At 39.8% G+C, this 23425-nt stretch overlaps 1 protein-coding gene across 1 annotated transcript in view; it reads left to right on the top strand.

Moving 5' to 3' along the window:
- Positions 1-1810: 1810 nt before the first annotated feature.
- Positions 1811-23425, top strand: part of PDGFC (platelet derived growth factor C) — a 133341-nt gene continuing 111726 nt past the window's right edge. The window contains exon 1 of the mRNA XM_086464475.1: positions 1811-1928. Coding sequence (XP_086320601.1) covers positions 1811-1928 — 118 coding nt within the window. The remainder of the gene's footprint in view (positions 1929-23425) is intronic.

Below are 23425 nucleotides of genomic sequence, written 5' to 3' on the forward strand. Positions count from 1 at the left end.
ATGCTCTGTAAGGGAAGGGTTGCTATTTTCGGTATGCACCGAGTCTGCCTTTCAGAAGACAGCCCAGCTTGGCTGGACAGCTTTCAGTTGCTACTAGAAATATGTCACTTATTAGGAACAGAGTGGATGTTTATCACTGTCTCAGGGGTTACTTTGGCTGAGGCGAAGAGACAGCTCAGTTATATAATGGAAAGAGCTGGGTCAAAGGATAAGAAATTTATATAGCGTGTGCTCAAGACTCCAGCAGTGCAGACTCAGTTTCTCTCTTCTGTATCTTGCACAGAGAGTGAGTACACAGCCACACAGGTCTTCCCACCCGTCCCCAAAACCACCTCAGAGCTATGGGGGCTGAAGTCACCATTACAAACTTTCCCAAAACTCAGTTCAGGGAAAAAGATTTGTCCGTCCTACTGCTTCTTTTGCTCTCCCGCTATCTGTTTTGTTATGCAGACTGTCACGCAGTCATAGTTGGTGCCCTCTTCCAAGCAAACTAGGAATGCTAGCTCTAGCAGAGAAGCTTGAATGTAGCATCATCTTAAGGGGTGATGAGTATCATCAGTCCTTTCAGTCCTCACCAGCGTTAATGGGGGGATACTCCTAGCCATAAATTCAGGTCTGATTTCTGGTGAAACAGCAAAAGAAACCCAACCCTGCCTGGTTTACGGGTGCCACCTCACTGAGTGGTATCGCCGCATTTCAGCAGGAGAGGGACAGTTGTAAAAACATGAATTAATGATTGAAAATATACCCTGATCTTTAATTACAGGAGGTTTGGAACGTGTTTCCATCTGTTTATGTAAATGTTAGAGGTCTCATTTCGGGGTAGCAAGCTCTGTCATAGGAAAAATAATGTGCACCCAGAGCCTTTTTAAAACCTCCTCCCCGTCTTTTAGTTCCCAGTATCAAGGCGCACACTTCGGACGAAATGTTCGACTACACATCCAATTTTCAAGCACGAACCCAGTAAACAAACACCGGTAAGTCGGCACAACGTCTCACGCTCATTAGGAAACCCAGAATTTGGCCCCAGACCACGGTGAGCTCGGTTCCTCATCTGGCGCGTGTGGAAGGAGGAAGAGCCCTTCGTGAGGCAGCGGGGGGCTGGGGCGGGATGCGGCATCACGCCTACCGCCGCCGCAGCACCTGCTGCGCCGCCATTTGGCCATGAGAGAGGGGGCAGCGGCGGAGGCCTCCCCGCTCTCCTCCTCCTTCCCCGCCGACAACTTCCCGGTGCGCAAACAGCCGTGCCAGGTGAAGGAGAAGGCGGGAACCGAGAGACGCGGCCCGAGTTGGCAGCGCGGCCGCTGAGTTGAGGGCGAGGACGGTATTTCTGTGGGAGCGCGGCCCGCCCGCCTCCCGCCGCCTCTCCGCCCGCCCCCGCTGGTCGCCGGCTGACAGGTGCGCGCTCCTCCGCGGCAGCAGCGGCCCTGCTCGCCCCCGCCTCTCCCGGCCCCTCTGCGTGCCCCGCGCCCTCACCAGCCCAGGCTCCTCCGGCCCGGGATTGTTTAGTCCTTGGGAAGCTGGTCCGGGTCCAGATTTTGCTTTGATCTTTTTTTTTTTTTTTTTTAAGGAGGGGGAAAAAAAAAAGCCGAAGATAAACAAAACCTGGAGACACAGAAAAGGGCTCTAGGAAAAAGTTTTGGATGGGATTATGTCGAAACTACCCTGCAATTCTCTGCTGCCAGAGCAGGCTCAGTGCTGCCTTCTCCCCAGCGGCGCAGCCCGCGCCGGGCGCTGCTGAGAGACGCCCGGGCCTCGGTGCCGCGCCGCCAGTGCCTGCTGTGCCGGAGCCCCTCGCCCCGCCGGCCCAATGCTCCTCCTCGGGCTGCTCCTGCTGACATCTGCCCTGGCCGGCCGGAGGCAGGGGGCCGCCGCCGAGTCCGACCTCAGCAGCAAGTTCGCCTTCTCCGGCGCCAAGGAGCAGAACGGTAAGGAGGGGCAGAGCGGTAAGGAGCAGCAGCTCCCGCCGCCGCCGCGCAGCCCGGGGCAGGGGCAGGGCGGGGGCGGGCGCCCGGCCGGCGCGGAGCTGAGCGGAGCTCTCTCGCCGTCGGGGCTGCGCGGCGCCGCGGAGGGAGCGCGGGTGTGGGGGCTGTGTGTGTGGGGGAGCTCCGTGGCCGGGCTGGGGTGAGCGGGGCTCGGCAGTGGGTGTTCGCCCGCCGCCTTCGGGGGAGCGTTGTGGGTAAAAGGGCAGCGGTTCGGCCGCCGGGAGGGAGCCCAGCGCCGGCTTGGAGGCTCCCTGCTCCGCGGTCCGAGGTGCAAAATACTTCCCCCCCCCCCCCCCCGCCCCCCCCAAAAAAAAAAACCAACAAAACCCCCAAAACCCCCCAACGACCCGCGCACCTTTGTACCCTAAATGCTTTGCTCTCGGGGGGGGGGGGGGGGGGGGAGCGGGGGGTGTCTGTGCGTGAATGAGGGGTATTTTGTACGGGCTGGAAACGAGCTAATCCTGCATAGGAAATGAGAATTACTTTCAACTTTCAAGTGTACCTGAAATGTTTAGAAAACTCTCAAATGCAAGTTCCCTTGGGCTGGGGCTGCGCAGAGCTGGAGAAAGACTCCTTTCATACAGCAAGGGCAACTTCGGGGTGTGTAATTTGCTTAGCCTCTGAACTCCATATGATTTACATTATTCAGATTTTTAAGTGCCTTTCCTCTTGAACTGCTATTATGAAGTCACTTTAAAGAATATTTTACAAACTGAAACGTTATATACTGCATGAAACCACACTTAGTGTAGAATATCTCGAATTAAGGCTGTTAGCATACATTCATGGAAACCCTGGTGCTTAATGTACAAGGGGGTTGAAAAATTTAGTGCTTTGCATGTCAGCTAGAACAAACTTTCTCCCTGGGTGCAAACCAACACAACAGGCCAAGCTGGGAGCTCTCAAAACTCTCTGAACTGTAAATTTGAAATAAAGCAGAAACGCAGATTCAAGGCTAACTCAGTTCTCTTAACTTTGAACTTGGGACTCCCCAGATAAAAGTTTTCTACGTCATATCTTCTAATAGAAAGCAAGGTTTCAGAGATCTCTGCAAGTGCTCTGTGAATGGGCAGAATATGCAGTGCACCAGTAAATTTAGCAGGGGGACATTAATACTGCTGTGGCCTGCTAATGTGATGATATATGGCACCTGCGGACTGCTGGAGCTGCTGATCAAAGAGCAGCACGGGGATCAATCTCTAATCAGAGCAACTGTAAAGGGCCAGAGGAAAGTGATCAAAAGACTCAGAGACCCAGCTATTCTGACAGGAAACCAATCAGACTTTGTGCACAGTACAGGAAATTATCTGCTCTGTGTGAGAAGGGAAATCACTCACTTTCTACTCTTTCCCAGTTTACTTGGTGTTTAGGGGCTTGAGGGCACCAGTTTGGACAAAATGGACTTGACACTAATATACTAAAGTCTCGTGCTGTTATGCTGCCTTCTGGTAAATTTGCATGGTGTGCATATGAAGCACATTGACACACAGAGTTACTATTGATTGCTTTGCTTTAACTTTGTCAGGACTGGAAAGAAACCTACTATGCTGTCAGTCTGCCCTCAGAGGTTTGTTACACGATAACACAGCTGGCCCCTGAAAGGCCACCAGGGTCCAACAATGGGAGCACAACAGTGTAAAAGGTAGATCGTACAGCATAGAAGCAAAGCTGGTGTAAATAGGTGTAAGAGTAGGTGACAACACAAACTAGATTCTGTTCATATATATCAGAAATGCAGCTGCCTTAGGTCAGGCTTCAACTGGCTTGCAGTGCAGTTTCGCATTCTCTACGATACAGTCACTACATCGTAGAACAAATGCAAAGCCGTGAGAGCTTGTGGTATTTTTTTTTTATTTTTTTTTTTTTTAAAGTGCCCCGAGACTGTGTTCTGTGGTAGTTTATACTTGGAACAGTACAGGTTCTTCTTGTAGCTTACTTGAAATTTGCTTTCCAGTTGTTCAATTGCAAAACTTATTTTAAAAATCAGCACAAGTTTACGTACAGCTAAGTACCAACCCCTGACTTTTTGTAACTGATTTTAATTATTTGGGGGATCAGTAACACTGGTCAAACCAGTTCTTACTTGATTTAATTAGAGTGATTTTTACACTCTGCTGCAATCTAAAGATTGTATAGCATTTAGCTAGAGGCAGGTTAAAACTCCCTGGAGTATGAGAATGAGATATTGCTGTTCGCATGCCAAATAATCTTTGGTCAGGAAAGAGGGAGATTTTTCACTCCCATAGTCTACAAATAAAAATTCTATCCTCTAACTTGTAAAACTGCTAAATGTCCAAGAAGTTTTGCAGTAGAATGGATTACGGTGTTACTCACTGCACACATGGGTGCTGTAGCTATTGCTTCAAGGTGATACTGAAGGCATCTGTGACCAGTTATTAAATCAGTGGGACTACTTGTGTTACAAAGGGTAAGCATGTGCTTAAGGATTTATTTTTTCATAATTGGTATTTAGTTTTTATTAACGAAATTATTATTAACTTCAAAACTATGATTTGACTCGATTTATTTACTAAATATAGACATAGAGAGTGTTGTTTTAGGTGGCAACTTCCTAGTGTAAATATTTCTTTGTAACTGTAAATTAGATATTCTTAGAACACAATATTTTGCTGCCACCTCCTAGGAATTCAGTGTGATGGTTGTTGTGGGGCCAGTGTAGCTCCATTTGAAATCACTTAAAACTACCTCCTTGTTTTTATTTGCCCTCTGTTATAGTCAGATTTTTTTTATTTATAAGTCTGTTTGACAGTAATGGGTTTTATGTGATTTACTTTAAAAATTCATATTTACCTTTAATGTTTTTATTTTATTCAACTAAGTAAATATTCACCTGGAGGATCAGAGAAGTTTATGCAACAGTTTTCTGGAAACTGAAGTAGCAGTAAATGGTGTGTGTAGTGATGGCTCCCATTTATCTGGATGAATTTAATTTCCATGAAAAGCAGATTATGCTTTGAAGGGTTTTTCATACTTAGGTGGCTTTATCAGTTCTCTTATGGCTGTCTGATGTATTTATTACCATTTTTCCATATTGAAGTAAAGAGTCAAGAAAAATTGATCACCCATATTCCTTTGAGGAACAAAACTGGATCTCTTGCATATTGAATTTGATTACTTGGATGGTTTGTTTACTTCTTTCTGTTACAGTTCTTGCTACTCTTCCATCTACTTTTGACTGCTGTTTTTATGTAGTATATTCATCCTATTTGTGTAGTTTCAGCAGGGTCTGAGGGAGCTATTGGTGGACTGAGTAATGTGAATGACTTAACTCTGGTAGTCTGAGTTCACCTGCTTATGTGTTATTATTAGTTTAATCTAGATTTGATAACAACATGAGATGGCAGGAGAATCTAAGTTCCATTTTCTCGGCTGTCTTAGGACAAGATGTGATGAATGTTTAAAGTAATTTTTGCTAAGCTATCAGCTGATGTGATTTCTATGAGAAATATGAGGATGTCTTTATAGAAAATAATGTAAAAACTACTATTGGGTGCCATAAGCAATGAGGCGTATAGCTTATGTGCCACGTATATTTAAAATGTGGTAATGAATGACTTCAGAAGGCCGGGAAACTTGAGGCTGGTTAGCAACTCACCAGGACCAACTAGTTAGAAATATTAATTTTCCTGCACTCAGTTTCAAGTATGAATGAACAGCAGTAAATAATGTTGCTAAAGTAAATCTTAGAAAACCAAAGCATTTTGATTTCTGTTAATCCTGCAGCACAGGTAGTGTACTAGTGATGATCTATTTTTGATATGTCTTAATTTCTTTTTTTTCCTTCCACTGCATGAATAGACAGTCTTAATAATAAGTTTCACTAATTGATCACTTTGTAATGTATCTCTTAAATCTTCTGAAACAGTCAAGATTTATGTCACCTAAAAAACCCTGACAAACAAAACAAAACAAACAGTAGCCCTTGAGCTAGAGTTTGAGACTCATGTATTTCAGGCTGTCCTTGGGAAAAGTTGATGGATGCAGCTGGAACTGAGTGAGTAGGTGAAGTGCCAGAGGGAGCTCCTCTTGTCACCTCAGTCTATGTGTGGCCTCACATGCTGCCTCACAACGACCTACAGGATTCTTTGGTTTGTGTACCTCCAAAGGGAGATTCCACTTATTCAGGGATGGGGACAGCAGTATGATGTAGAGTTTCTGATCAAGTTCATTTGCCTTGGGCTGAACACCTGAAAGAAGGTGTGGATGTCCAAGTGGTGCAGCACATCGAATCCTTGCGGATGGGAATGGCAGTGCTTTTGCTTGAGTGCAGTCATTTGACTGCAAAATTATCTTATAAACCAACATACTTTAAAATGGTGGGAATCGGTGCCACCTCCGCTGACTCTTGTTGAGTTAGTGAGCACCAGTACAGTCTGTTGACTACTGCTGGGTAGTACTGCTTCTCATTTTGAGAAGATAAGGAAGTATAAAATATGAGCATGTGTCATCTAAAGGGAAACTTGATAGTGATGCAATTTTTCTCAAGTTTAATCTATTTTTGTTTAGTCCAAGAATTGTTTTGAAATGTTTCAAAGCCTTTTTCCTGGAGAGTGAAGAATTGCACCACATCCTCTTTTGACTTTGAGCAAAACACTGTGGCAAATTAGAGAAGTTCTTCAACGCTGCAAGCAATTGCAGTGGAAGAACGTTTTAAAAACTGTTTTTTGCCTTTTAGTTGACTTCTGGCATATTGTCTGCCATTCAGCAGAGTGCCGATTGGGACTTCTCCTTAGTCATGCTGCTTCTCTTAGTTTCTTCTGTTAGGTGAAAGTAGTGGTTTTAAAAGCACAGACCATTTGCTACTTGTCCCAAATATATAGGCGTTCCAGCCTCCCTGTGTCTTTGTTAAATATCTTGAATGGAATTTAAGGGAGAAATGTGTAAAATCTTATTTTTTCAGTGACTAGTTCTTGTTAGGTTTGCAGATCAGACTTTAAAGCTTTATGTTATGTTGTTTGGGGGTTTTTAGTTCGTCTTTCAGTCAGATACAGAGTTTTGTAATGGAGAAGAAACACAGGGCATGCCTTGAGACACTGACAGCTATACTACCAAAGGGCTTATGTTGAACTTTGTCTTCACGTGATCATAATGTCTTTTATATCTTATGACTTTGTCTAAACCCCTTGAATCTAAGTCTTACATAGTCAACATGTAATAGCAAAGTACTGGTTTGCATCCTACAGCAGTGGTTGTACATTATAGCAGAGTGGTTTTGGGAGGTTTTGTTGCTGTTGGGTAGTTGCTGCTTTTGGGTTTTGCTGTCTGGCAGTTCCTGGTTACTAGAAAGAGGACACACTGTGCAAGCCCACTTCTCTTAGCTGGAAATGAGCCTCTTCAGTTGCTTTATAGATAGCTCTTGGCTTTATGAGAGAGCCATGGCTTTGCCTTTTAGTCACAAAATGCGTGCCATGGAAATTGGCCTGTATGTAAGTAGTCTTTTAGCGGAAACCTGTGGGACTTAGTGCTATTCGTTTTCTGTTGTGTAACTTTTTCTAACATGTAGAAATGCAGTTGGTAGCACTTGAGTATCTGTATGAGTGCTTAATTGTTTTGGAGTTTCTGAGAAATTAATTGTACGTTAGAACTTACTCAGCCCTGTCATTCCCTTTTGGGGAAAACTTTTTCAGCTTGTGTTTGAATGTGAAAGGCTTTTATTCAAGTAAGTGAGTGCTAAAATTCATAATGTGCTATTGTGAAGCTAAAATACAAATTTGTGTTTTCTAGAGGCTTCATGAAATTGTAGGATGTTATTTTAAGGTGGCAGTGCCAAGAAAATTTATTCATGGCTCCATCTGTAGACATCTTGGCCTTAGGGTTCATCTGTCTTCTGATCTTCTCTTCTTGACAGCCTTCTGCTGAAATTTTACAAACATATCCCTAGTGTTACACTGGGTTATTTGCACTTGATTTTGTGATCCTACAGCATACCAAGCAGTTTTCTTTTACGTGTGATACTCCATCTTACAAAGCATGTGTACAATAGCACCTCTACACATTTTCATAACCTAATCGGTTTCTACAGAAGTTGGTCAGCTGGGTGAGACAAGGCAGGACTCGTGGAGAAAGTGTTATGCACAGAAAGTATAAGAACTGTTAAAAAATTGATGTAAACAAAAGGAGAGAGCCCAGCTAATTCCTTGGTCTCCTGCAGGCCCTCTGCATTCAAGTTAGCAAGGGCTGTCTTTCTTCTGAGATTAGTTAGTTCTATTCCAAATACTCCATCTTTGTTAAGCATGCCCACATTTGACATTTGCCCTGCATAGGCACCACTGTACGTTTCCACTGGACTTGTGGGCTGCTTGGCTTCTTGTCGCTGTGGATTACTCTGAAGTCCTGCGCGTGCAGGCCACCCCTCGACCCGTGTCAATGTGCTTTTACCTTTGCCGACTAGACAGTCAGGTGAGCTGGCTGCAACTCAAGTTAAAAGAACTGATCAGCTGTTTAGTTGGGTCAGTTTGAACCACTGGATTGTTATTTCCCTGTTCTCATTCAAGCCAGACTGATTTGAGACTATCAGGTTAACTCTGCAGTGAAGATTTTCACAGTGCCAGTTGCTGCTATATTTTTTTAATTTTTCTTTAATTTTTTTTCTTCCATTTTCATATGCAGGTGTTTGGGGCTGGGGAAAAAGAGTATGAATTAACCTCCCATGTACTGCAGTCCAACATGGTACAGGCAGAAACAGTATTTGCACATGAGATAAGAAAATGTTCAAAGGTTATTTACCATGCAGTGGCATCCTTTTATAGTAGTGAGAATGGGGGATTTGCAAGGGAGTAACCAATAACACCTTTTTTCAGTGGCAACGTGCCTTTTTGTGAATTAATCCTCATAAATTATTCATTAATCTTGTGCTTTATGGTAAGTTCATTCAAGGTATCATCATAAACACAGATGTTTTAAGGAGATTCTTCTAGGGCAAAGAGCACCTCTGTTCCTTTACTCCCTGAAAGCCCAAACCACTGAAATTTCTCCCCGAGTTTGTTAAAACTGATTGTTAACTGTATTAAAATAGTACGCAGGCATGGCTCAGTTCGGTCACCATTGTACTGATTTCTTTGCATGCAAGTTGTGTACTGGTTCTGAATAAAGCCAGGTGAAGGACAAGGCAGCGGCAGAGAGGCTGAGGCTTTCCTTTGGTCACACAACTTGCCAGCATTGTGGCTGGAAGTAGAAATAATTGTTTTGAATTTTGTAGCGCTCTGTTTTCTAGATGAGCAGTGGCATTAGCTGGGTAGCTATCCTTTTGTGTTCCTCGTGATGCTACAGTTCTACTAAAGGAAAGTGAGGGAGATCTTCCAAGCTTTCAGCAAGTGTCTGGGGTAGCCCGTGATAACTTTGAGTGCTGGATTTAAACTCCCTTATCACCCTTATGTAGCTTTTCCTGAAATGTTAAGTCTGTCTGTCTCGGAAGAAGCAAAGATCGTCATGAAAAGGGAACAACGTTGCTTGTGTTTCCTGTATGTTTAATTCCTTTTTGCATGGCTTCTGCTGTAATATTCTTATCATGAATTGGCAATAAATTATGTAAGAAGGTGCAGGAGCAGGAGGTTAGATGCTGCAGTTAATTAGGGAATCAGTCTCGTAGTTTGATAAATGGGCTTCAAACTAGGTTCAGGCAGTAAAAGGTAAAGGAACGGTGCCCTTTTTGTAATTTTGATATTCTACGTCTTTAAACCATTACTTAGTTTGGCACCTATCAGCAAAGTTTTAATTTTCTGTGAAGGAAAAGTCCAGGTATAAAATACCAGGGAGCGTCATATTTGAAGAGTAGCTTACACTGGAAAAAATCATTTTAGAGACAATCTTAGCACACCTTCGATGTCAATCCATAGCTGTTAATCTCTCTGTGTCACTTTTTAAGCATCATTTGTTTAGAAGAACATGAAGTGAGGAAATGACTTTGCTGGAAGAGGTACTGATTTGTGAAATTATGCATAATGTTGCTTGTTTTAATTATTACCTTTAGCTATAGTCTTTTCCACAAAATTCAGTTGTCCAGTCTTTTATTAAACTGTTGCTTGGAGAGCTTCGTTGCATAAGGCATTATGTGCTAGCAACTAGAATATCCAAGAAGTTTGATTTCATTTTTTTTAATTATTCACACACCCACACCCCAGTAGCCGTCACTTCACTGTGTAGCCGTCTGACTGCCTTTGCCCTGGTTCAAAACAATCAGAGGCACGAGTCCTAGGGGCTCCACGTTCTTCCTCAGGTTGACAGGAAACCAGCACTCATTTTATACAATAGTTAAACATTAAAAAAGACATATGGCACAGGAAATTCTTTTGCTGTGTGTGAAGATATGGCATTTCCAAACTGAAAGTGTTGTTCTGACTATTTCACCGGTAGTGGTGAGTTATATGAGGCCACTTCCATCTGCAGAGAGTCTCTTTCACTTGCTTGTGGTTCTGGGGCTCATTCAAATGCTCTAAAACAAAATAAAAGGAATGGATGTAATAACTTCTTTATGGAAAAGTCATAAAAAGCTACAGGGCCGTGTAAACAAATTGGGTCATTTACAAGATGTTTAAGTGATGGATATTCAGTCCAAATTCAGAGGTGTGGATTAGGTTTTACAGTGATCTTGACTGAATTTTGCCCTCAACAAGACTTTATTTTTCTGCCAAGAATGCCCTTGACACTACAGATGACAAATTCTCAGAAGTGGTGTTTTCAAACATTTCAGTACTTTCAAAGTCGAGAAACAGGAGAACAATTCAGTAGCATAATTTGATCTTTTTCTAGATGAATGAGGGGCCTTTCTTGATCCACATGGTTATACTGTGAAGCCGTAGTGGAACTTTGTAGTGTTCCCAGGGAAAAGAAACTAGGAGAGTTTCCCTTCTGGATTCTGACATGCTTGAACTAATTACAAAGCAACCGTTCTGGCGCTCTGCTCTGTTGGTATGAATAGATTTGCACAGAACAGCAGCGACTATGGTCCGAGTTAAACTGCGCTAGTCACAGAAACTTATGTTGGATCTCATTGAAGCATTGAACGCTGCATCTATGGTGCGTCAACTCACAAGACCCTTATGACTCGTTTCATCATGTATTGGAGAGTACTGAAAAAGTGGAATAGAAAAAAGGATAACTGGTTTTGCATGTTAAAATACATGCTGCAGGGTTATTTATATGCTTCAGTGTAAATGTAAGCTTATGTATAGACAATTTTCTGAAGTTTGGGGAAAGGACATCGGTCTTAGATACTATGGGGTGCTTTCCCTCTCGTGAGACGTGGTTGCTCAGCTCTGCTATTCCAATGCAACTTCAACTATCTTTCATAACTCTTCATGCACCAAAATCTGCAGATCATTTCAGAATGAAACTAACTTTACTTGGCGCATGTTTGGAGTTAGTTGTAATTAACAGTACATGGGTGAAGCTACATATTTGTATGCACAGTGCTAAATAATCAGCTGTTGACTCGTCGTTTAGATGCTTGGTATTGTGCCTGTGAAAATAATAGTTGTTACTTGGGAAGCACATATGTGTGATTATACAGTATTTGAAAAAATCCTTCAGAAAGTGATTCAAACGCATGTTGCGTTGTACAGAGTCGATCATGAAAGGTTCATATTTATCGTATTGGCAATTTGTGTTTTAAAAATACAGTTTGGGGAAGGGATCTATCTTAATATCTCAAAGCTTTGGGGTCTTGCTGCTTAGTGTGTCTGCTGTTGCACAGGGAGATCCATACCTGCAAACATTTCTGTTGCTTGTCTAACTATAGTGGACCTGAAAGTGAAGTAAAGACTCATAATTGAGAGCTAATAAGCTAGAACTCCAAACCAAATGTGATTTCTAGTCAAGGAGATGAAACTGTTGTATGTGACCTTACCTAAATGCTACTTTTTAAAGGTTTCTTGTTGGGCCTCCTTTTTTTTCCTTTGTGCCATTCAAAAATACCCAGCCCCTGGGAGCACTGCATAACTTTAGTCAGACTAGAGCCTAAAACTTGAAGTACTCTAAAAATTTCTGCTCGACACTCACTGTATTTCTCATAGTACTTACTGGTGTAAGAATTCAGAGAGTTCTTACCTCTGGTGTTTATGCAGCCTTGTAGTTATTCCTTCTGAGGTGGAGACTGAATTTGTGATGAACAGTATCATTACCACTAAGGGTCTTTGTCAGTGGAGCCGTTCAGCAATCTTTACCTTTTCTTATAGGTCCTTTATAAAGATTGGCATAAGACATTGAGAACAGCCGTCTTTTTGCTTTCTTCATTGGGGATCTTTATTTTGTACTGGTTCTCAGTACCTGCAAGAAGTAGTATGTGTGTGGGGAAGTGGTTGTCCTAGACTGAGTCCAAACAGGACTGGCAGAGAGATGTTGAGCTCATTAAGTTTTGGCTCAAGAGAGACCATTGAGATCGTCTTCGATCGTACCTCAAGAGTACCACGCCTCAGTAAAGTGAGTGTACCAGTAAAGACAGCTCTGTTACCTAAATATCTACCCAATTTTCAAAATTATCTTGCTGCTTGTGGGGGAAAAGATGTTTTTGTGTAGTTGTCAAGTAGAAATATAAACAAGTTTCTAGAGCACGTGCTTGCTTTATGAGCAAGAATCTTACAAAACTCTGATTGGCCTCAGTAGTCAAGAGGCATGTGAAGGTATGGTGTAGTGATAATACTTAATGAAATAGTTGTGATATGTTTCTGAATTGTTACTGCTTTTAACATAATTACATTACCAAAATTTGGACCTGGTTAGTTCTTTGCATTAGGGGAAGAAACCGATGTAGTATATCTAACGCTGTCTGTTAGTTCTACAGCATCTGTAGCTTCTCTTTCAGATTGAGAATTTACAACAGTGTCATTAAGAATACTATTTCAAGGTTGGATCAATGCCCTTGCATAAAGCTGATTTCTCTTGCTTATTATTCAGAAATAACCCAGATCTTGTTAATGGTTCTGATTCATCTGAAACAGTTTAAAATATTTCACCATAGAATAGAGGCTTAGTTTTCTTATGGAAAATCTTAACAGCACAACATTTCTTTCTAGCAGCAGTTGCTTAACAGATGGTCTTTAATTACTCGAATTTATAGTTATGTGCACTTGTATGTGGTTTATTCTGACATTTTTATGTAAGTAGATGCTTAATGTATGTTTGTTCTAATTCTGTTTATTGAGGTATATTCTTGGGCTAGATTCACTTGTTCAGATTTTTTCACTTTCAGGAAATATTTGGTAAACTTTGTGTTCAGTATTTGCATTTCAGATGAGAATATGTTCTCTGTAGTTTTTTAAAAAGCAAGAATCTCTTGGTTTGAGTTGGCTTGGGCAAGCAATGGTGAACGTTGGTGCTACAACTATTTTGAATGAATTCAAAGTGTTTAGCAGTATGCTAAACAGGTCTCCAAACGTTCACTAAATGAAATAATGTATAGTTTAAATAGTAATCTTGCATGTGTATATGAAGATCAACTAATGCTAGGTAGCATGACAAGTAATATTTACATTTCACTTTCATTTTCTCGGGTTTGGAAAGAAATGAGTCTTCCCTTCTACGTCAGCTGTTCTTACATTCATTTAATTCCAGGCAATAGGGGCTGTTGAACATGTGAACATCATAGCCCAACATGCAGCTTGGATGTGGCTGATACTCTCCGCAGAGGGATAATGTCTCATCTGTGTGGCTGCAGCTGGTTCACGCCATCTGGTTTTGGAATGTGCATGTGCACCCAGATGTTGCTACTGAATACAGAATAGAGTAGTTATTGATTTCTGAGTCCTGTCACCCCAGCCCTTCTTCGGGATCTTAGAAGATAACTCTGGAATATGTTTTTGGTTTTGATTTTTTTTTTAAGTGAATGGTTTTATGAATGGGTCGCAGCACCCTTTTTATTTATTATTGCCTCTACTGCACTCCCTTGGCTGGCATAAGACTTCAGAACAGCTGCAATATAGTGACGTTAGGTTTTAGTCACAAGTATCTGTTTTTTCAGTTATATTTGCTTCTTCCCATCATCGTTTTGCAGGACATTTGTTGCTTTGAAGCTTGAAGTCTACCCTAAAAAGCATTTTGTAAAGTACCTGATATTTGTGGTAATAGATTGCATTTAGTTAACTCCTGCCCCTGCTTTAGTCAAATCCTTAATATGAAGGAAGTTCTAAACTTGCTGCTTACTATAATGGATGCTATTCTATGTACAAGCGATTTATTGTATTTACTGTTTCCTTAAGTAGGAATACTCTCTACTGAGTAGGGTTTTACTAGCTTACTAGCTGACTCGCTCTAATCCCTAAGCTTCCCTGCTGACAGTACTTTGGATACATGTAAAAGATGCAAGGATATATTGAGGAGTTGTTCACTAAGGTACTCAAAAAGTTTTTGCTGTGTATGAGGAATTCCTCTGAAGTTGAGAAGTGATGGGGTCTAGTTACTAGGAAAAAACTGCATGATGCACATTTGCAAGATCAAGCTGTTGTCATTAATTCAAAGTTTGAAAAAAGGAAATATCTAGCAAGATGTTGTCTTTTTCAGACTTTCCATTATGACCATAAAATGTGAAATTAAGTTCAGCATTGTATTCATGTTTGCTATGGTGGTTCTGCCTGTCTAGCTATAAAAATAATTTACTGCCTGTGAATTGCTTTCTTATCTAAAAAAAAAAAATAATAAAAAATTAGTAATGGTTAAAGTGTGATAAAGTTTATTTATGGAAAGTAGTATTTGAAACATAAAAGCTAATCATACTTTCATATTTTGAGCATTATTTTCTTTTATAGTTCCTTTTAATTCAGTGCCTTTCCTAAGCTCAGGAATCCAAGCTGTATGTAGAAGAACAGGACTTCTACTCCATTTGTAGTAAAATATTGATGGACAGATATGGAAATCTGTGCTGTTGATAAGAATATAAAAATAATTTGGTAAGAACTGTAACCAAACAATGCTTCTGCCTTTGTGCTAAGGGAGAAATGCTCTCTTCCACGGTTTGCAGAGTAGTTGAACAACTTTGGATGTATTATAACATAGAGAACTGGTATATGTTGAGAGGTAAAGACAGAAATGTGAAAAGTAAATGAGTGTTGAAAGTCATCTATAGGGAAAAAAAAAGATATTAGCAGTGAACCACACTGCATAGAAGCTGTCCTTCTTTGTATCTTTTTTTCTTTCTTTAGTAGAAGGTTGAATAAAAGGGCTCCAGCACAGTACAGTAACCCTTCTTTGATGATTACCAAATGTGGTTAATTTTTTTTTCGTACTGTTGTACATGGGTATCTTATTTTATAAGTCCACTAGATAGATATCACCTGATTTTTTACATCGTATACAATAATTGAAAAGGGAGGTTTGGAAGATTTTTTTCACTGTAACAAGCAGGACACGAAGCTGTAAACAGCAAAGCCTGCAATCTGATTTTCATAAACACTGCAATATACTGTTTTGGTTTGTCCTTCTACAGCACGACTGAGAGCTCTTTTTGAGGTGGTGTTCCTCAAAGTACAGGATGTGTGTGGTGGTGGTTGTTCAAACAGGTAGGTCTTTATTGTCGTTCAGCTAACTTCTGGTAGGCAAGCTTCTAATGCTTCATTAGCTATGTCCTGAGGCTGGCTTGTTGCAAAGCAATATTGTATTGGCTTTGTATTTACGTTATTAGCCCATAATGATCAATGTGAGCGGAGGTTTACTTTTTCAGGGAGAGGCATCAATACTGTGCCAGTTTCTCTCTCACTTCATGTTAATCAGAGTGCATATCCAGGGAGCGGAGAGAGAAACCAATACTTTCAGCTGTGATGGTTTTTCATGCTAAAACATTCTTCAGTGTCGTGTAAGCATTTATATGTCTGATGAAGTACAGATAAAAGTAGCAGATTTTAGGCTCTTCATCAGTATTTGGTTTTGAACATAAGCAATCTCTATTTTTCCCTGTTTTCTCCTTGTGCACCAAAATCAAAATGTCAGAGACGCTGCCTTTTGAATTAACAGTCTTTTGTGTGGCTAGTGAGTGTGGTTTTAAGAGATAGCTTTGTATCAACAGTTCTTATTACTTTAAATGAGAGCAAATGATAATACTTTTAAAAATAAAGATCAAAGTATTTAAAAAATGAAACTTAATGGCAATGGAAAAATCATATGTCTTTCTGGCACATGCTTTTGTTGCCACTAGGAACTTGATCCTTAAAGCAAGAGGAGAGAATGTAACAAACTGCAATGACACCTTGGTGTCAAGTTAGATTTAGTGCAACCATTTTTTTATTTTTTGTTATTCCTGGCACTTTTGGAAAGAAAGATTACATAATGCCTGAAATGTTTCTGAGGAGAAACAAGATTGTCACCAAGACCTCTTCCCTTATTTCTTTCTTTCCGTTAACTTTAAATTTTTTGTATGGGTTGAGGAGCTCTGGTTAGAGCTTGTGTTGTACATCATACTGGTAAGGAGTAAATTTTTTTCTGTGTGTACTTAAAAAAAAAAAAAAAAAAAAAAGAAAAAAGATGGGGGAACATAGTGTTATGCCCTCTTTCAAGAGTTGTGTTTACAGTTAAGAGTGCCTATGTTTATAAACCATGGGGATGGGAAGGCAGTTTTCATGAAAATAAATAATTGCTACTTGTAGGACACGGAGAAGCTCATGAGAAGGTAAACCAAACTAATTACTTACTGAAAATTTTAACAGTAGTTGTTTTGTCAAAGTGAGCATTGAGTGTCCACTGCATTGGTATCCTGATAGGCACAGCACACTAGAGTTTCTAGATACGTAGACAGCCAGTTGGTCTAACTCCCTGTATTAATCTTTAAAAGTGTGGTGGTTTTTTTCCCAAGGTAACAAGAGTAGCTAATAGAAAGTTTTAAATTATAAAGTCTCAAAAGAAGGGCCAATTTGAGCCTGACTTCATTTGTGATTGAAAGCTGTCTCCTGGTTGTGATGTACCAAATGACTATAAAAGTCAGTGGGTGGTTTGGTTAAAGAGGGAGTAGAGGAAAAGAAATGCATTCCTGTGGTAAGATGATGGGAGAAGGAAAATGAAGTAAAAGAAATGCAAGGGGAACTATTTTGCGGCTGTTGGAAAAACACTGGCTTTAGCACTAATGAATTCTGTGTTTTTTGATTTTTTTTTTGATTTTTTTTTTTTTTTTGGTTTTAAATTTTTTTTGCATGTGTGCAGTTTGGGTTTTTTTTAAATAAACTGAGCCCTAAGGGAATAGGGTGTGATCCAGACAGTGGTTACAGTGTTGATTTTTGAGTAGAAAGGTCAGCAGCTTGCACCTGCCAAAAAGATTTCGGTCAGAAATGCTTAGATATGTGTTTATGAATGGATGGGGAAAGCAGGAGGAAGAGGATCTTTGGTAATTTCTCTGTGTTTGAACCGTCCTGGAATCACCTTTTGCAGAAATAAAAGTTATAGTGGTCAACATAAGGCTTTGAGTGCTCAGCTAGTATCTGCTTTCTGTAACAGCTAGAGAAGGGCTAGAGGGAATGATTTTGCATGTAGCTGGAGTGATTTAGCTCCTGAAAACTGAACAAAAAAAACCCCAAACCAACCAAAACCAATTCAGTCCTTCTCTTCAAGATCACTTGATTACAAAGAACACACCGTAACCAAACTGTAATGAGATCATTTGCTCAAAGAATCAAGCTGTTTATGTTACTGCTACTTCTTGTAGCAAACAGTAGAGAAACTCCATAGGAAAGCTTGATAAAAAAAGAATTACAAAGATCAGACCAAAACTAGAACATGGTCTGAAAAAAAAAAAAAAGGCATCCAATCAAATGTTTGCCAAGTTTGGGTAATAATTTTTCTGAGGATCTTTTCCATGAAAGATACTGATGGCTTTCCCCTAGGTAATGTAAATAGGTACTTTCTCTGCAATGTAGGAAGAGATGCTACTAAGGTGCTATCTTCTGCAGTTCCATAAATGCTGTCTTGAAACAGAAGTGACAGAAGCAAGACAAAGATAATAATATTAATACAAAAATCAAGAATGTCTTTAAGCAAAGAAGATCCAATTCAAATAATCTGCTTTCGTTCTCTGACAATTATATTTGTGTTTTGCTTTTAAGATGGGTGCCCTTGTTTTAAAATTCTTGCTGCTTTGGAATTTCCTTCCCTTCCAGAACTGAAGTCTTCTGTGTGTAATCCAGCTTTCTTGAATTGGCTTCCTTTATAAGAAAAGTACCAGGTTCATTGGTCCTGGGTACCTTTTTTCCCCCTTATTTCTTCAAACATCTACTTACAAATGCTGGTTCAAATAAACAGTATTACATTCAAAGAGATTGTGTCCAGAAAATAACTCTCTAAACAGCTTCAGATCATTTCTCTTACAGTGAAAAAAATATTGCTATGTTTCTATGATACTATTTTCTTTCCATAGCTTTCTCAAAACACATGAATTACTTAGACCTCATTTAAAATTTTTAACGTCTTAATCTGACTGCAGTCAGATTACCTAATGATGATAATGCCACCTCCCAACAGTTGTTTTATCTCTTCAAGCTGTGGCTACATATTAGGCTTTAGATAGTGTTAACAACTTTCTTGAAGTACCTGCAGAAATCATCCAGGATCATGAAGCCCTTTTTACTGCTTCCTTGATGCAAAAATATTGCCAGGGACTTCACTTAATGACAGTCTATCAGTGTAACACTTGAGTTATATTTCTTAATATCATGGCATCATTCAGGTATTAATAAAGTGTGAGCAACTGAAAGCACAAGGTCTAGCTATTTATCCTATTCTGTTCTTGTAAATTACTTGAAGGTACATTTAGCCACTACTTGAGTAGGCTTCCAAAGAAGTATAAAGTGTTAGATGAAGAAGGTTCGGAGACAGTGTGTTAGTCTTCCATCTGTATTGGTACTGAATGTAACATGATGATGCTCCTGTAATTGTTTGAGGGGTTTTTGCTGTTTGTTTTGGTTTGTTTTTTTTTCTTCCTCTCCCCCTACCCATGCTGAAAGACTGAGATGGTGACTGAGATCACCTATCACTTGCTGCAGGAATAACACACTGCTTTAACCAAATTAAAATTGGAGAATTGCTCTTCGTCCCCATAACTTGCTTCCTGAACACCTAGGTTTTTTGCTACACAATAATGCCTTGGGTTTAGAGCAGCCACTAATTAACTACTTTTTGAGTTGTTTATCTACCATTTTGATCTGTAAGAATGTAATTGCCATTCTGCTGCCCGCTCTTACACAACTTTGGATATATTTTAGTATTGTTTGGGAGCTTTACATGAAAGATGTGACTAAATGTCCATTTATTATGTTTCATTTTTAACTTGTGGAAACTGTAGGAAGAGAAGCTGTAGCTGTTGTGGCACTGGGGTTTCAAAGCACAGCTGAAATCTTTGACAGAGAAAGGAAGCAGACCAGAGTTATGGGCAGAACAATTACAAAGCTCATTCAGACATGACTCCTGTTTATTAAGAAAAATTCAGTTAAGAATTACCAAATTACCTTCTAAATCTGGAAATTTTTAAAGATGTAAAATTTAGGGTTAAATAGCCTATTAAATATTATGCTGAGGAGAATTCAAGAAAAATATTCTTGATTGTACTCAAGGAGGAGTGCTTTGTATTTGAGATGAAACAATTTTATTAAAGGTAGGCAAGGATGGGTAATTAAAGATATGGAATAATATGTGCATTTTGAATATCATCAATGGTAATGAGGCCGAAAAGAAGAGATAAGTATAATGCTGTGATCTACAACACTGTAGATTAAAAGAAAGCCCTAGCAACATAGTCTGTGTGCCAAGGCAACTCCCTCAGAAATATCTAGAAGGTAATAGCAGCCGTTCCAGGCCAAACGAAAGGTTGAGTTAACTCAGTGTGGTGTCTGACAGTACCCATTGAGGAACGCAATAATGATTCCCTGATCTATTCTCTTGCCTTCTAGCATTTCAGTAGTCAGAAATTTTTTTAAGTGCACACAGAATTTTGGGGTATGGTAGCCAAATATCTTTTTGAAACCTTGTGAACTTTTGCTATCTACAGTTTATGGTGATGAGAAAGTTTAACTGTGGAACAGATAAATATCTTCTTTTGATTGCTTCACATGCGCTATTAGATCATTTTATTCAATATAATCTAGTACTGGTTTTGCTGATGATTTTTAGATTTGACCTGCTATTGTGGAGCCTCACCTGAGAGCTGCTCCAGGCTTTGGATCTGCCATGTTGTTCTCCTGTGTAGTGTTTGTGTGTATCTCTATAGTAAATACGCACATATGTATCTGTGTGGGTGTAGGAGATATAAATAAAAGTGCATATAAAGTATGTATCTTCTGGTATTCCATGTATCAAAAAGTATTGGCAAGCAGTATTTGAGATCTGGTAACACCATGAATCTATACAGCATGTTTTCTTTGGTGTTTTCTCTGGTTCTTTGTGGTTTTGCCACAGGTTCTTAATATTCAGGTTTTCCTCTTAGCAGTGTAATCCTGTCCCAGTAGGACAGACAGCAGCTCTGCACATGGGAAAGACACTGAGAAATTGCTTTGTGTTGTGTTGAGATCTGTGAGTGATGGGAACCACAGTGCGATGAAGCCATAAATTTCACAGGAGCAAGTCGTTTCCATGTTCCACTTCAAATATATCATTGTTAATGTTGGTAAAAGATGTTGTCATTCAGGTGGTGACTGTAAAAATGGGAAGTAAACTTTCTTAAGTGTTCTCTTCTGAGCATTAGGTTGTGATGTCAAGTGGTGTTCTGTTTGTTTTTGCCTTGGTTTTCTTCCCATAGACTTTTTTTTTTTTTTTGTAAACCTTCAGGACCAGAATCTACTCCTCCGTTAGGCCTCTGCCAAAGAGGAGCAGGGACTTTTTCTTCTGCCTCACCAGCCTGCAAAAGAAACAGCTCTAGTTACTGAGTTTGTAAAGGAACAGGTCTAGTGACTGAGTTTATAAGAGCCCTTTTCAGTACTGTCATCGGCAAACTGCAGCTTTCTGAAGGCAGCACGGAGGCTCTGAAAACTGTGATCCATTTGCCATTCATGTGAGGGAAGGACATGTACATGTAGAAATGTTTGGTTTGCATTAGATCTAGAGATGTTTGTCTGAGCATTATAATGACAGTAAATTGTCCTTGCCGATTATTTTAGCTCCCCAACTGAAGGGGAACGTGGCCTTAGAAGTAAGCGTGTTCTGCAGTGTAGCCAATGATCCTTTAGATCTTGCAAAGGAGTTGCTAGTCTCTCATCCTTTTCCATGCCCTCTTTCTGACTTGAGTTTTATTTCTAAGAAAGTTTACCAGTGAGTTTCACAGGTAACCCTGTATCTTTGTCTACCTTCTGTATGACGGTGATTGATTTCCCTTTCCCCCACCTTTTTAAACAGAATATTCTCTAGTGTTTCTTGGTTATTTTTACATTAAGGAAAACATATCCTTCAGAGTACCAGATGCTTCGCCTGGCTGTATCTTTCTAGTTTCTCCTGAGTCAGCATTTGGATGCCATTATGCATTTAGGAATGCATTTTTTGACTGCAACCAAAATAAAAAAATATTTCTTCTTAGAAAAGTATACTAAAGAGAGAACTTGTGTACATTTGATGGCTTCCGTGCTCCGAAGTTCTGCTTATTATGCACACAATAAATAGCACCTACTTAGTTGATAATCCTTGTTAACCTCATCAGCTAGAGGTGGCAAGATAAGTACTAGGTAGTAACAGCTGCTTGTTTTCTGGTAGTATTTTTAAATTCTGCAGTTCTAGAGTTAATCTTGATGACACGGCACTATTACGTTTAAATTGTAGAACTGAAGGTCAGCTTTAAATTTACCCTGGGAAGTTATTTGCTAAGCGTTTTTGTGTTTGAGATGACTTACAAGAAAGAATTTTCAAGACTGCCTTCTATGTTTAAAGATAGCCTCGCAATTGAACTATTAGTTATCTTATTTTGTTGTTGTTGTTGTCCCTGGGGATGGTGTTGGGGTGTGATGCTCGCCAGCAGTTCTCGTCTGCGGGAAACCTCTTCAGAGGAAAAAAGGTGCTCACTGTGAGATGTGTTTCTTTGTTGCTGCTGGATCTAGTACTGATCGCCTGGGCCTTTTTCACCAATCTCTTGTCTCTGCCTTAGGAGGGGTAAAGGTATTGGGGGAGGAAAGAAAAGAAATGGATGTTTGGTGCACAAACTGAAAAATGCTTATAAATAAGATTTGTATTTTTCTTTATTTGGGGAATATTATGTGGCTTTATTCACTAAAATAATTACACTTTTATGAAAATATATGCTGAAGTGATACCATGCTAGGTGAAAAGTAGTAGAAATCTCAGATCAAGTTGCTAGTACTTCCTTTCCTGGCTCCCTTTCAGCTGTGCCTGTGAGCGCAAAGGAATGGCATGTATTTATACATTTGTAAATAAGATCCCACACATTTTCCGCTTGAGAACATGCACTCGGACCTTTTATGGTCAGGAAGGGGTGTTTCCCTCTGTCTGTGAGCTACCCAGAGAACTAAACACTTCCAAGTATGCAGTTCAGAAACTTACAGATAATACTTCGTAAACTTTAGTTTAAATAAAGAAATTTGGCTGATTAAAGGCAAAAAAAATTAATTTTTCTCTTTTTCCAGTAGAAATATACTTCAGGATAAACAAACAGATTTTGAAGTTGATATTCTTGCTAAGCTGAATTGCCTCATTCAGCTTTACTTCTAAAAATAACACTTAGATCAGACTCTCATGACTGTGTTTCTTCTTTTCAAAATGTCTCTTTATCAAGAGAGATTAAGTTGATAATGGCTTATTATGATATCCAGAACTTATCCAGAACTCTTTCCAGATATTCAGTGTTAGTTGATCATAATGGATCAACATAGTCCAGCAAGAATATTCTTAGAATAATTGATTTTGTGTTGTGGGTTTTGTTTGTTTTTTTTTATAAACAGAACAAAAACCCACCTGGATGACGTGTGAAAATATTTTGAGCTACTCTCAGGTCTATTATTTCACTTATGAAAGAAATTTCTGATTGAGTTTGACTGATCTCCAACCCCATAAGACCGATGTGGAACACTAAAGTGTCACTGCTCTTAAAAAGTACTGTTGAGTCATACAGAAGGCACAAATGCAATAGTTTACTTACAAAGCAATTTAGCTTTAGGGTAATAAACCTGTTATCTGTCTTTTTTGTGAAATGGTGAACTGTTTTAGGGAAACTGTAGTGTGCAATACAAAATATGTGTCCAGGTGGGGTTTAATTTTTTACTGACTGTATCACTGCTGATCATCAGAGCTTTGAAGACTGCAAATAATCTGAAGTTGAACAACTTGAAACACTTGAAATACACTACAAGAGCTATAGCTTTTTAGCTATTAAAAAACGTTTTCAGTACTTATGCCGTGATGCACGTAGTACTCCACTCTGGGTTTTATATTAAAAGGTTTTAAATAGCTTTTCTTTAAACCCGTTGCTTGCTGTCTTCAGATTAAGCAGAAAAAACTTTAGTACTTGTTGAGAAAGAAGA

The sequence above is a fragment of the Leptosomus discolor genome, chromosome 4, assembly GCF_034619465.1.
Source record: "Leptosomus discolor isolate bLepDis1 chromosome 4, bLepDis1.hap2, whole genome shotgun sequence".
Classification (NCBI taxonomy): Eukaryota; Metazoa; Chordata; class Aves; order Leptosomiformes; family Leptosomidae; genus Leptosomus; species Leptosomus discolor.